The sequence below is a fragment of the Mesoplodon bidens genome (assembly GCF_964165515.1).
Source record: "Mesoplodon bidens genome assembly, chromosome: 5".
NCBI classification, from domain to species: domain Eukaryota; kingdom Metazoa; phylum Chordata; class Mammalia; order Artiodactyla; family Ziphiidae; genus Mesoplodon; species Mesoplodon bidens.
Window position 1 is genome coordinate 25,557,877 of NC_138161.1, and position 13,780 is coordinate 25,571,656.

General features: G+C 37.9%; 1 protein-coding gene across 1 annotated transcript; it reads left to right on the forward strand.

The window, feature by feature from the left end:
• Positions 1 to 3,123: 3,123 nt before the first annotated feature.
• On the forward strand, positions 3,124 to 3,984 carry LOC308617806 (translationally-controlled tumor protein-like; the record flags this gene model as incomplete). The annotated part of the gene is made up of 1 exon (XM_081235191.1): positions 3,124 to 3,984. The coding sequence occupies exon 1, from the start codon at positions 3,583 to 3,585 to the stop codon at positions 3,982 to 3,984; it is 402 nt and encodes a 133-aa protein (XP_081091317.1). The 5' UTR covers positions 3,124 to 3,582.
• Positions 3,985 to 13,780: the final 9,796 nt, after the last annotated feature.

Sequence of the window (13,780 nt, forward strand, 5' to 3'; positions counted from 1 at the left end):
TTTTCTTCTGTTGTGTTTCTTGCCTAGAGAAGTTCCTTTAGCATTTGTTGTAAAGCTGGTTTGGTGGTGCTGAACTCTCTCAGCTTTTGCTTGTCTGTAAACGTTTTAATTTCTCCATCAAATCTGAATGAGATCCTTGCTGGTTAGAGTAATCTTGGCTGCAGGTTTTTCTCCTTCATCACTTTAATTAAGTCCTGCCACTCCCTTCTGGCTTGTAGAGTTTCTGCTGAGAGATCAGCTGTTATCCTGATGGGGATTCCCTTGTGTGTTATTTGTTGTTTTTGCCTTGCTGCTTTTAATCTGATTTCTTTGTGTTTACTTTTTGACAGTTTGATTAATATGTGTCTTGGCGTATTTCTCCTTGGATTTATTCTGTATGGGACTCTCTGTGCCTCCTGGACTTGATTAACTATTTCCTTTCCCATATTAGGGAAGTTTTCAACTATAATCTCTTCAAATATTTTCTCAGTCCCTTTCTTTTTCTCTTCTTCTTCTGGAACCCCTATAATTCGAATGTTGGTGTGTTTCATGTTGTCCCAGAGGTCTCTGAGACTGTCCTCTGTTCTTTTCATTCTTTTTTCTTTATTTTGCTCTGCAGCAGTTATGTCCACTATTTTATCTTCCACCTCACTTATCCGTTCTTCTGCCTCAGTTATTCTGCTATTGATCCCATCTAGAGTATTTTTTATTTCATTTATTGTGTTTTTAATCGATGTTTGATTCATCTTTAGTTCTTCTAGGTCCTTGTTAACTGTTTCTTGCATTTTGTCTATTCTATTTCCAAGATTTTGGATCTTGGAAATAGAATATTGGATCATCTTTACCATCATTATTCTGAATTCTTTTTCAGGTAGACTGCCTATAACCTCTTCATTTGTTAGGTCTGGTGGGTATTTATCTTGCTCCTTCTCCTGCTGTGTGTTTTTCTGTCTTCTCATTTTGCTTATGTTACTGTGTTTGGGGTCTCCTTTTTGCAGGCTGCTGGTTCGTAGTTCCCGTTGTTTTTGGTGTCTGTCCCCAGTGGCTAAGGTTGGTTTAGTGGGTTGTGTAAGCTTCCTGGTCGAGGGTACTAGTGCCTGTGTTCTGGTGGATGAGGCTGGATCTTGTCTTTCTGGTGGGCAGGTCCACATCTGGTGGTGTGTTTTGGGGTGTCTGCGGACTTTTTATGATTTTAGGCCACCTCTCTGCTAATGGGTGGCATTGTGTTCCTGTCTTGCTAGTTGTTTGGCATAGGGTGTCCAGCACTGTAGCTTGCTGGTCGTTGAGTGAAGCTGGGTGCTCGTGTTGAGATGGAGATCTCTGGAAGATTTTCGCCTTTGATATTATGTGGAGCTGGGAGGTCTCTTGTGGACCAGTGTCCTGAAGTTGGCTCTCCCACCTCAGAGCCACAGCACTGACTCCTGGCTCTTCAATTTGGGATGATTTGTTGTCTATTCATGTATTCCACAGATGCAGGGTACATCAAGTTGATTGTGGAGCTTTAATCCACTGCTTCTGAGGCTGCTGGGAGAGGTTTCCCTTTCTCTTCTTTGTTCTCACAGCTCCTGGGTCTCAGCTTTGGATTTGGCCCCGCCTCTGCGTGTAGGTCGCCGGAGGGCATCTGTTCTTCGCTCAGACAGGACAGGGTTAAAGGAGCAGCCTCTTCGGGGACTCTGGCTCACTCAGGCCGGGCGGGAGGAAGGGGCACGGAGTGCGGGGCGAGCCTGCAGCGGCAGAGGTCGGCGTGACGTTGCACCAGCCCGAGGCGCGCCGTGCGTTCTCCCAGGGAAGCCGCCCCTGGATCCCGGGACCCCGGCAGTGGCGGGCTGCACAGGCTCCCGGAAGGGCGGTGTGGGCAGTGACCTGCGCTCGCACACAGGCTTCTTGGCGGCGGCAGCAGCAGCCCCAGCGTCCCACGCCCGTCCCTGGGCTCCGCGCTTTCAGCCGCGATTCGCGCCCGTCTGTGGAGCCCCTTTAAGCAGCGCTCTTAATCCCCTCTCCTCGCGCACCAGGAAACCAAGAGGGAAAAAAAAGTCTCTTGCCTCTTCGGCAGCTCCAGAGTTTTCCCGGACTCCCTGCCGGCTAGCTGTGGCACATTAGCCCCCTTCAGGCTGAGTTCTCGCCGCCAGCCCCAGTCCTCTCCCTGCGCTCTGACCGAAGCCCGAGCCTTAGCTTCCAGCACCGCCCGCCCTGGCTGCCGAGCAGACAAGCCTCTCGGGCTGGTGAGTGCCGGTCGGCACCGCTCCTCTGTGCGGGAATCTCTCCGCTTTGCCCTACCCAGGTATGTGGGGAGTTTCTTGCATTTTGGGAGGTCTGGGGTCTTCTGCCAGCGTTCAGTAGGTGTTCTGTAGGAGTTGTTCCACGTGTAGCTGTATTTCTGGTGTATCCGTTGGGAGGAAGTTGATCTCTCCGTCTTACTCTTCCACCATCTTACCCCAAGTCCTCCCTTCTTCACTTTTGAACAATAATTCACTGGATAAAAATTCTAGGTTGACAGTTAAAAAGTTTTTTTTCCTCCACTATCCTGATTTGAATTGTTTCTGATAAGAGTCTGCTTTTAACACATCTTTAAAAGAATTGTGCCTTTTTTTTCTCTTAAAGCTTTAAGATTTTCTCATTATCACTACTTTTTATTGTGTGGTTTTCTTTAGATTTATTTTACTTGGTGTTCATTGAGATTCTTTGACAAGCAAATTTATATCTTTTATTAAATTTAATATTTTTCAATCATTATATCTTCCAGTACCTTTCTCTTCTCTTTCTTTGTGTCCAATGACTTATATGTTAAGCCACTTGCTATCAGTTAATCCAGCTCTTATTTTCTTCAGGTTTTGTCCTCTCTGCACTTCATTTTGGAAATTTCTGCTGTTATGTCTTCCAGTTTGCTGATCTTATGAATGTCCTAATATGCTAATACTGTTATCAAGTGTTGTGTTTCTCTCCTCAACATTCACATTTTTTCCTTCTTATCGATTATATGAAGCATTCATATTAGCTCTTTTAGCTTCTGTTGTCCACTAGTTCCATTACCTTTGTCACTTCCCAGTTTATTCTATAGATTAATTTTTCTCCTGTTTTGGAGTTATATTTTCCTGCTTTTTTGCTTGCCTTATCATTTCTTTTTGGGTGGACATTGTTTATTTATGTTCTTAGTTTTTATATTTTTGTTATCCTTTCATGCTGATTTGTTGTAACATACATTAAGGTACTTGTAGTCAGCTGTATCCTTCTAAAGCTTGCTTTAAGTGTTTTTAGAGCAGGTCTAGAGCAGCCATAAGACCAGAACTAATCTAGCCCCGTTTGTAAGGTAATGCCATTCTGAGGATTCTGTCCAATTTGCTGTTAATCATGAAATCTTCCTATTCTGATCAGTGGGAACACAAATAATTCCCAGACTCCTGAAGCTCCAGTTTTGTTTTGTTTTTTCTTTTTGTCTGCCTTTACCTGGAAGATTTTTCCAGAAACTCAGGTTGCTTTCTCTCATGGACATGTGGATCAGTATCAACTAACAGTTTAAGAAAGAACCATTCTGGGCTTTCCTGGTGGCGCCGCGGTTGAGAGTCTGCCTGCCAATGCAGGGGATGCGGGTTTGTGGAGGGGAAGATGGTCAGTAGGACAGAGGGTAACATTGATGACTTGCTCACTCGTGGAAATGCCTCTGCTGAAGGGCCTGAGGAGGAAGGTACAGAAAGCACAGAAATCATTGGTGTCAATATTGTCATGAACCATCACTTGCAGGAAACCAGCTACACAAAAGAAGCTTACAAGAAGTACATCAAAGATTACATGAAGTCAATCAAAGGGAAACTTGAAGAAAAGAGACCAGAAAGAGTAAAACGTTTTATGGCAATGGCTGCAGAACAAATCAAGCACATACTTGCTAATTTCAACAACTGTCAGCTTCTTTTTGGTGAAAACATGAATCCAGATGGCATGATTGTTCTGCTAGACTACCGTGAGGATGGTGTGAGCCCATATATGATTTTCTTTAAGGGTGGTTTATAATTGGAAAAATATTAACAAATTTGACTGTTCCTTTGCATCTAGAACCTGTCGTCATAACTGGCTGGCTGTAGCTTTTCATCAGCACAACACCAGGACTTAGACAAATGGGACTGATGTCATCTTGAGCTCTTCATTTATTTTAACAGTTGATTTATTTAGAGTGGAAACATTGTTTTTGAGAAAAAAGGTATGTCACGTAGGTTGTCTAAAAATAAAATGCATTTAAACTCATTTGAGAGAATGTCTCTAAGTTTAATATGTAATACCTAAATCCATCCTGCGTAGTCTTCCTGGAGAAGCTAGAGACTGGTTGTTGACCACTACTAGAAAGCATAAGGCCATCTTCAGATAACTTCTACAGTGAAAACCACTTCTGGCACTTGGAATATAAATAAGAATCAAAAGTAATTGAGTTGAAGTAAAGGGAAAGACCATGTTCATAGCAGTGCCAGAATTTGACGTGGATTTCTTACACATTTCATCACCTACAAATGGAAGTAGTTAACTCTGGAAGAGATTACCAAAAGAATAAAAAAAGACTAACACAGTTGGAAGCAAAAAAAAAAAAAAAAAAAAAAGAAAGAAAGAATCTCTATGTTGCTCTCCCACAAATAACCACCACATATAGATACATATTTTTTTTGTTTTCACTTCTAACATTCTACAGAGCAGAGCAGCAGCAAGTAGGATTGTATACTATAAACTTGTATACAGTCCTATAGTGTCAAAAAGTACTTTATGAGGTTTTTAGAAAGCACCAGTAAAATAACCAGAGAGACAATGTTGGAGTCTTTGATTTCCCTAACAGATTGAAGAGACACTGTGTAAGTAACACAGCTGTGTTGATACACATGCACTGTCACCTTGACTTCCAGGTGATCTGATTGTTCCTGTGACATTGTTTTCTTCTTTGCTCATCAGTACAGCAAGCTGCTCGTATGAAAGAATTGGCTAGTTACTTCTGTTTCTGTGGTTATAGATGCCCAAACAAAAGTAAAATGATTTAAAGTCTATTCTGTTAACTGTGTGAGGCAAACAGAATAATACCCCTCCCCGCTCCCATTCCTACAGAGATGTTCATGCTCTAATCCCTGGAATCTAAGAATCTGTTGTGTTAGGTGACAAAGGATCTCTGCAGATGAAATGGAGGTCACATACTTTATTGAGATTTCCCTGATTATCTGTACGAGGCCAATGTGGCAATGGAAGAAGCTGGAGTGATTCAAAGCATGAAAGGGACTACGCCTGTCTCTGGTGACTTTGAAAATGGGAGAAGGTGGCCAAGAGCCATGCAGTGTGGATGGTCTCTGGAATCTGAGTGCATGTAGTGCATATAGTACAGCCATTCCACTCCTCAGCATTTACCTGACAGAAATGAAAGCATATGCTGTACAAAGACTTGTACACAGGTGTTCATAGCACCAGCATTTATAATAGCCCAAAATGGAAACAACTAAACTTTCTATCAACAAGTGAATAGATAAACATATTGTAATATAATCATGCAAGGAAATACTACACATAAAAACAAGAATTATTGTAATATACTACAACATGAATGTATCTCAAATAATTATACTGAGTGAAAGAAGCCAGACAAAAAAAAGTTTGGTGGCACAGTGGTTAAGAATCTGCCTGACAATGCAGGGGACATGGGTTCAAGCCCTGGTCTGTGAAGATCCCACATGCTGCAGAGAAACTAAGCCCATGCGCCACAACTACTGAGCCTGCACTCTAGAGTCCGCGAGCCACAACTACTGAAGCCTTCATGCCTAGAGACTGTGCTCCACAAGAGAAGCCACTGCAATGGGAAGCCCACGAACTGCAACGAAGAGTAGTCCCAGCTCGCCACAACTAGGGAAAAGCCCATGTGCAGCAACAAAGACCCAATGCAGCCAAAAATAAGTAAATAAATAAATATAATAAATTTATTTTTTTTAAAACTACAGAAAATTAAAACTAATCCATAGTAGCAAAAAGCTCACCAATGATGGGTTGAGGTCGAAGTGGGCATGGAATGGAGGTAGGCAAGAATGAAGGATTACTTAGTGGCACATGGAAACTTCTGTAGGTGATGGGTATCATATATTAATTATTTTGATATTGCAGGTAGTTTCACAGGGGTAAAAATCTGTAGAATACCTTCACACTGACATTTAAATACATGAAATTTATTTGTATGTCAGTTGCATCTCAATGCAAACCAATAAAAATCTTGGTAATAAATGGTACTTAGATGTCTCACTTAGTAAGCAGGATGCTTCTGTATGATCTTGAATGAAATATGAACTGCTATCTATAGTAAAAACACATTTTTGCTGTAGGCAAATAAGCTTTGTGTATGTGATGTCTTGAATATCCATTGACTACTTTAGTATGTTACACAGAATTTTAAAATTGTCAGTAGACTGTAGGTAAAATACTTAAAAGAGACTCTCAGTTCCTTGGCTGAAATCTCTAGTTAATGTTGAAAGTAGCAAAGTATATTACAGTGTTTTAGTCCAAAGGCAGTTATATTTTAGTGGAGAGTGAGGGGCACATTTATAGGGACAATGGGACCCAATAGAATTTTTTTTAGTTTAGAGTTTACATCTAATGAACTAAATTTATTATGCCAAGAAGACATTTGCAATTGGCCATTTCCACACACTGGACATAAGAACTTGAAAATTCATGGACATCTACGTGAAAAGTTTACTCCAAATTTTAATAAGTTCTATTGGACTCAAAATATATATATATATATATTTTTTTTTTTGCGTTACGTGGGCCTCTCACTCTTGTGGCCTCTCCCGTTGTGGAACACAGGCTCTGGACGTGCAGGCTCAGTGGCCATGGCTCACAGGCCTAGCCACGGTGGCATGTGGGATCCTCCCGGACCGGGGCACGAACCCATGTCCCGTGCATTGGCAGGCGGACTCTCAACCACTGCGCCACCAGGGAAGCCCATCAAAAGAATTTTTGAGAGAAGAAAAGAATATTGTTTATTTTACAACTATTCTCTGAAGTATAACCTCTGGATACAAAAAAATGTTTCTTTAATTCAAATTGAAAAATATGATAATTAACCTAAAAATATAAAAGTCTAACAGTAGTGCTATCTCCTAGGAAAACTTTGCCTATTTACAGATTTCATTAGCTAGTCTTTAGGTTGCACTGAAATCACAACTCTTAGAGCTGAGATAGGTAATGGATTTCACCTTTTGGATTAACTCCAATAAAATAATAGAGATTATCAGTACAGTATCTTGAAAGAATTCTGTAGCCCCAATGGCTTTTCTGCATGTGGGGGAGAAAGTAGTTGTCCATGAGATACTAGCATCCCCTATTCAAGAGCTACTGACACTCAAATTGTTCTTTTGATCTGTGTTATCAATAGAAGGGATGGTCATGCATCTGGCTAATGGTGTTTCAGTTTGTTTATTGCTAATACGCTAAAAATTGAATAGCATGCTTCTACCATCCAGAGATATATAGTTTTCTCTGGAATATTGTGAGTTCGGTATTCAATGTGAGTCACTGGAAAGAACTTGGTAAGTGTACATGCCTGGGAAGTGAGAGACCCCATGGCATTCATCACTAAGCAAATGATGACTCAAGGGGAACCAAATATCTTACCAAGACTGTAGAAAAGAACATTTATTAACCCATATTCACATTTTTAAAAATGGAACAAAATTCTCAGGACACAGTGATATCTACTTTGAAGTGGCCGTTCAGTTCATTTGAGTAAAAGACAAATATGTATTCATATTTTTTAACTTTACTCTCTTAGGTATCAATTAACTATTTTTGACTAATATAAAAATGTTTTCTACTTCCTGCATTATACTATTTTGAAGCATAAAATCCTCCCCCTTTTTTTTTTTTTTTTTTTTTTTGCATTACGTGGGCCTCTCACTGTTGTGGCCTCTCCCGTTGCGGAGCACAGGCTCCGGATGCACAAGTTTGGCGGCCATGGCTCACGGGCCCAGCCACTCCACGGCATGTGGGATCTTCCCGGACCAGGGCACGAACCTGTGTCCCCTGCATTGGCAGGCAGACTCTCAACCACTGCGCCACCAGGGAAGCCCATCCTCCCTGTTTTATGTGCAGTACAATCTTTTATTTTAATTTGAAATTCTATCTGGCTGAGTCAGATGATGTATAGAATTCTATACAGATCTACTAATAATGACCCTGTGCAAGTTTTCAAAATAATTTTAATCAGTTTCCATTTTTAATTAAATTAGTTCTAATTAAAATTTCTTTCTGGGGAGAACTTGGGACAACAAATTATTTTGAGGTAGCTTTCATGTTATATGGTTACATTTTTCTTCGTTACATTCTTTTTAGACTGCCTTCTGATTTTGAAAATTATTTTGTCATTTACTTTTCATTTTTAAGTGTTGTTCCATCTGAGAAAATTATTTATTAATGTGAAAATATTGCCAAAATAGTATTTTAACTGTTTAACCTCAGCACAAAATCAATAGTGCTATGAAAAGGTGTCTAGTCAATGTTACACTCTGAAGGATTATTCTTATAGATTCAGTATAATTTGGGGCCATTTTATGATGTCTATTTTCCATCATTCTAAATGTTTAAAGGCTAATGTAAACTACAATCTGGGAAACAGATTTATTGGGACTTTTCTTTTTTTTTTTTTTTTTTTTTTCGGTAAGCGGGCCTCTAACTGTTGTGGCCTCTCCCGTTGCAGAGCACAGGCTCCGGACATGCAGGCTCAGCGGCCATAGCTCACGGGCCCAGCTGCTCTGCGGCATGTGGGATCTTCCCGGACCGGGGCAGGAACCCGTGTCCCCTGCATCAGCAGGCGGACTCTCAACCACTGCACCACCAGGGAAGCCCCTATAGGGACATTTTAAAATATATTTTCCATTTGTCTGTATAACAATTCATGTGGCTTTGCAATAGATCAAGTTTTGACATTAAAATTTGGGTGTGATATTGCATGTCATGGCAACTCATTGCACTTATCAAAGCCTCTATATTGAAAGAAAGACACACTTCACTTTTTAAAGCACTAAACTCTCTCAAATTCTGTTTTAAAGTACTTAAATTAATTATAATTGCAGCATAAACATCACCCTTAGGAAATTTAAAAATTCATTAAGTCAATACTGATATGTCTTCAACATTACACAAAAATAGGATTGGGGTGGTTCTTAAATTTCATCTAATCCAACCATGCTTCTAATAACTAAACTCTATACCATCCCCACTAAGTGTCCATCTAGGATATGCCTTATCACTTCCCACTACGGCAAAGTCAGTGAATCTTCAGGCAATCATTTCATCTCAAGACACACTTTCTTCAACCACTGGCTCTTAAGATCAAATCAAAAGAGGGAGGGAGATGCATGAGGGAAGGGATGTGGGAACAGATGTATATGTATGACTGATTCACTTTGTTATAAAGCAGAAACTAATAAAAAAAATAAAAAAAAATGCATATCCTCTCCCACATGAGCATTTTCAAATATTTGGAAAGAAGCTCTTTCTCTACTCTAGTTGAATATTCCAGAGTCTTTCATATTCATTGTAAATTTAACATATTAAATTTCCTACTCATCAAGCTTGCTTTTTCTCTGAACATAACCCAGTTAATCTAGATGTCTTTAAACCTATTTTGTCCATTATTGAGAGCAATGTGGAATCTAAACTACAGAAATTATTCATATGAAGGCTTAAAGCAGAGATTTGGAAGAAAATGAGGTTTCCCATTTCTTGAAACAAGAGAAATGGTGTTTTTCTTCTGTGAAATAGAGAACAGGGAAAGGTTACAAGTTGGAAGAATTAAAGAATTATTAGATTAAATTTTAAACTTAGACTTTAAAGTGTGAGAAGGCCAAATAAGGATGGGAAAGAATGAGGGGGATTTGGGGAAACAGCTCCAATAAATGTGAGTCTAAGACACAAAATAAATTTGCTCAGATAGAATATGGAGAATAACGAAAGATCGAAGTACAAGTTCTATGGATGGTCAGTGATTACGGGGTATGTTTTGCTGTGTGTATTTGTATGCTGAGGGAAGACATCAGTAGGTAGACTGAAGGTACATACAGTTGAGCCAAATCTCCAGGGAAAGGGCAGAGTCCCATGTCAGGTAAGTGGACTGCAGGTAAGAGGATGCTTTCTTTTGAGACTGGCAGGAAGGAGGCATGCCAAGGTTCTGGTGCAGATATTTGTGTGAGAGAGGGGGTGAAAGTTGAAGAAATTTCTTCCTTATAGACTTCCTTTTCCTATAAAAAGGAAAGCAGAATAATCTTGTAAATGTGAAAGAGACAGCATTGAAATTATGAGTTTTAATAACAAAGAAGTTGTAAAATAGTTGTTGAAGTTAGTAGGATGGGGAACTTTCCAGAAACATGTAACAGGTGACCTGACAATGTGGAAGACTGAGGGAAGGTCATAATTCTCATATATTTAATGACAAATATATCTATAATGATATAATTGTCTTTGATAGAATTATCTATTTGGTTGTGAGATTTAAAAAGACAGACTTTTGTTGGGGCAGGGCAGGTAGCAATGGAACCACAGCCTCATGAGCTGGACAACTTTAAATTTAGGCACATCATCCATCATGGTCTCTTCACCAGAGTCCAACCTCTATCTATGTTTTGTTATATACTAGTCATCACATCCTTGTCTTTTCATGAGTTTACTGCTATAACCTGAAATAACCCCTACTCCCTACCTCTATTTAAAAGATATTCAGCCTTAAAACCACAACTGCATGAAGGATATTATTTCAAATATCCTAAAATTGTCTGAGACTTTCTTTGAAATGTCACTGCACATAAAATCAATATTTATATTTTAGTTTCTTAACTGTTCTCATTTTTTTCATCTGTGTTGGTTTTGTGGCATAATTCAATGCCCAGGTACTTGTCTTATATTGTATATCCTTCAATGTCCTTTGACTATAAATATTATATGTGAACACAATAAAAACTTATTCATTTCATATGATTGATTCAATATAAACAACTTTTTTCTGGTGAGTAAAATAGATTGAGGATGAGTAACTTTTGCTTAAAACACAAGGTAGTAAATATTTTTAGCTTTGTGGGCCAAATATCTCCTTTGAAAATATTAAACTAGCCATTGTAGTGTGAAAATAGCCATAGACAATATGTAAACTAACAGGAATGGCTGTGTTCCAACAGAACTATTTATGGACACACATATTGGCATTGCAGATAATTTTTACTTGTCAAGAAATATTCTTCTTTTTATTTTTTTCTAAGCATTGAAAAATGTAAAAAAAAAAAAAAAAAGTAAATGTTCTTAGTGTATGAGTCATACAAAAACAGACCACAGGTGACGTTTGGCCTGTGGGCTGGAGTTATGTGATTCATGCTATCAATCAAAATTGCTAATGTACAAAGTTTGAAACCTGCTAAGCAATAAATCCTTATATGTGTTTGAGATCCACTTTTTGTTTTAAATTTTAAAGCTAGAACATGGCTTACAGATTTTTCAGCCTTTGGCTTATGAAAAAGTAGCATGTATGTCCTGGCACATAAGTGTTGAAGCATAAGTCTTACCAGTTCTGAGGTCTAAGGCAGGTCATGTGACATCTCCAACCCTCAACTTCCTCAATCATGTCATAAGAGGTAGCTATCTAATAGGGTTCCTGTGAGCATTCAATAGGTTAATAATGCATCATTTCACTTAGGTGAGTGTCTGTACATAATAATAAAAACCTAATAAATATTAGATTTTAAATAGTATTATTCAAAAAAAATTTTTTTCTGGAAGATTAAAACAGTATTGCTAAGAAATGAAGGTCTTTCAGCACTCATTTAGTGATAGGATCAATGCTAAAAAATAGGCTACCTGACTTTAAATATCAACATTTCTCCCCAGTCCTCAGCAAGAAGGAATTCATGAATTTAGCTCTTAATGAAATATTAAGTTGTCGTAAAATGTAAAATATCTTTGGCTTAACTGAAGTTCAGAAAAATACCGTTTGTTTTGTTTTGTTTTGTTTTGTTTGAGACATGGTACTACTCAGAGTACAGAAAAGTCTTAGATTTAGTAAATCCATTTCAGGCAGGAAAAAGCAGAAATATATTTGGTCTGGTTAGAGAAAATGAAAAGATAAGAACTTTAATTCTCAGTATTAAATACAGTAAAACCATAACTTTTAAAGGATTAAATATTTGTTTCCCATTAAAACTTAAATGATAATATAGAGACTAAACTAATTAAATGTTATAAAATATCTTTTAAGTTATTCTGATTAATTAAACTGATCTACAGGAAAGTAATTGCCTCCTGTTCTTTTTATTAGAAGGTGATAGATGATTGATATAGATAGATTAGACAGAGAGATAATAGATTATAGAAAAATAGATGATAGATAGATAGATGATAGATAGATAGAAAGGTAAAGGTAGATAATAGTCTTAACAAAGAATCAGACTTATATAGTCGGGTATAAGTATTTGGTAAAGTTAACTCTGTAACTGCCGATATTAACATGTATTCTGTATTTCTCAAATCTTATGTCTGGAAAAACATAACTCCTTATAAAAAATATTTAAATCTTATAAGTAAAGAGAAAACAAAGCAGTCATGGGAAATATCATGTTGTGTTTAATGTAATACTGAGCTCTGTCACTGACTCCATCTGCCACCAAATTATGAAAAGTTAGAAATGATGTCAAGAAACTTGGCATATAAAAATTTTGAAATGAACTAATCAAGACATAAACATAAATGATGTTTATTCAGTGATGCCAAAATATACAAACCAGGGAGTATCTGATATGGTAATCTTAAATTCAAGATGTAGGAAAAAATATGTTCAAGTCTGTGGCTGATTCTGTATAAATAAATCATATTTCTATGAATAATTATATGGACAGATCAATTCATGTAGCATAAAATATAAAAAGACAGTTTGATGGGTTTGTATCTATTTTATAAAACACCCTTCTTGCCAGATTTGTGCAGTTACTCACTTTTTAAATCATCAGTAATAAAATTGTGTGTATCTCCAAGGAAGTGTATATGACAGAAGGCTTTCTTACCTCAACATTGATGAACAGAGGTAAAAGGAGCCTGATGGCTATTAAACAGTCAAGAACCATCCGAGGAGAAATCAATAGCTTTTTCCTTTGGCAACTGGTGAATGTCAGATCTAAGACTAAAATCCAGGTCCTATAACTTCACACTAGGTAAACTTCATTTTTAAAATATTCTGCTTAGGTTTGATAAATGTGTTATGTGTTCTCAATGGAAGTCACAAAAATGTCCCCATCATATCATTAAGAGTTTTAGAGAAACCATGGGGTGAGGAGATTTAGAAGAAATGATTGCCACAGTTGGGCCAATGACTACTGTGAAGCAACAATAAGAAAGTAGAGAGATTTTTACGGTAACACATTTCAAAATGCATGAAGATTTACCACATACAAACTAACAGTGAATTTGTTTTGAATTCATATTAAAAGATGAGTAAATGGATGATACAGGAATAGCTCACAAAATGGCACCATTCTTCCCCCTGATAAATTATTTTCATAGGTTCCAAAAATACTACCATAAAAATCATTGAGATAATTAATCCAGCTCCACCCTGTTGTTACAAATGGTATTGCAGAAAGATTTAAAGATCTACATTTACTATGGATGACCGGATTTGGTTAGTTAGATCAATAGCTACAGAAAAGTGACTTTTCTCTACCTTTTATTGTGTGCTTACTTGATTCAGTATTAAAATTAGCTTTAAGCAGTTTACACAAGGTCTTCATTTTCACAAAATCAGTTTCAGGAAGCAGGT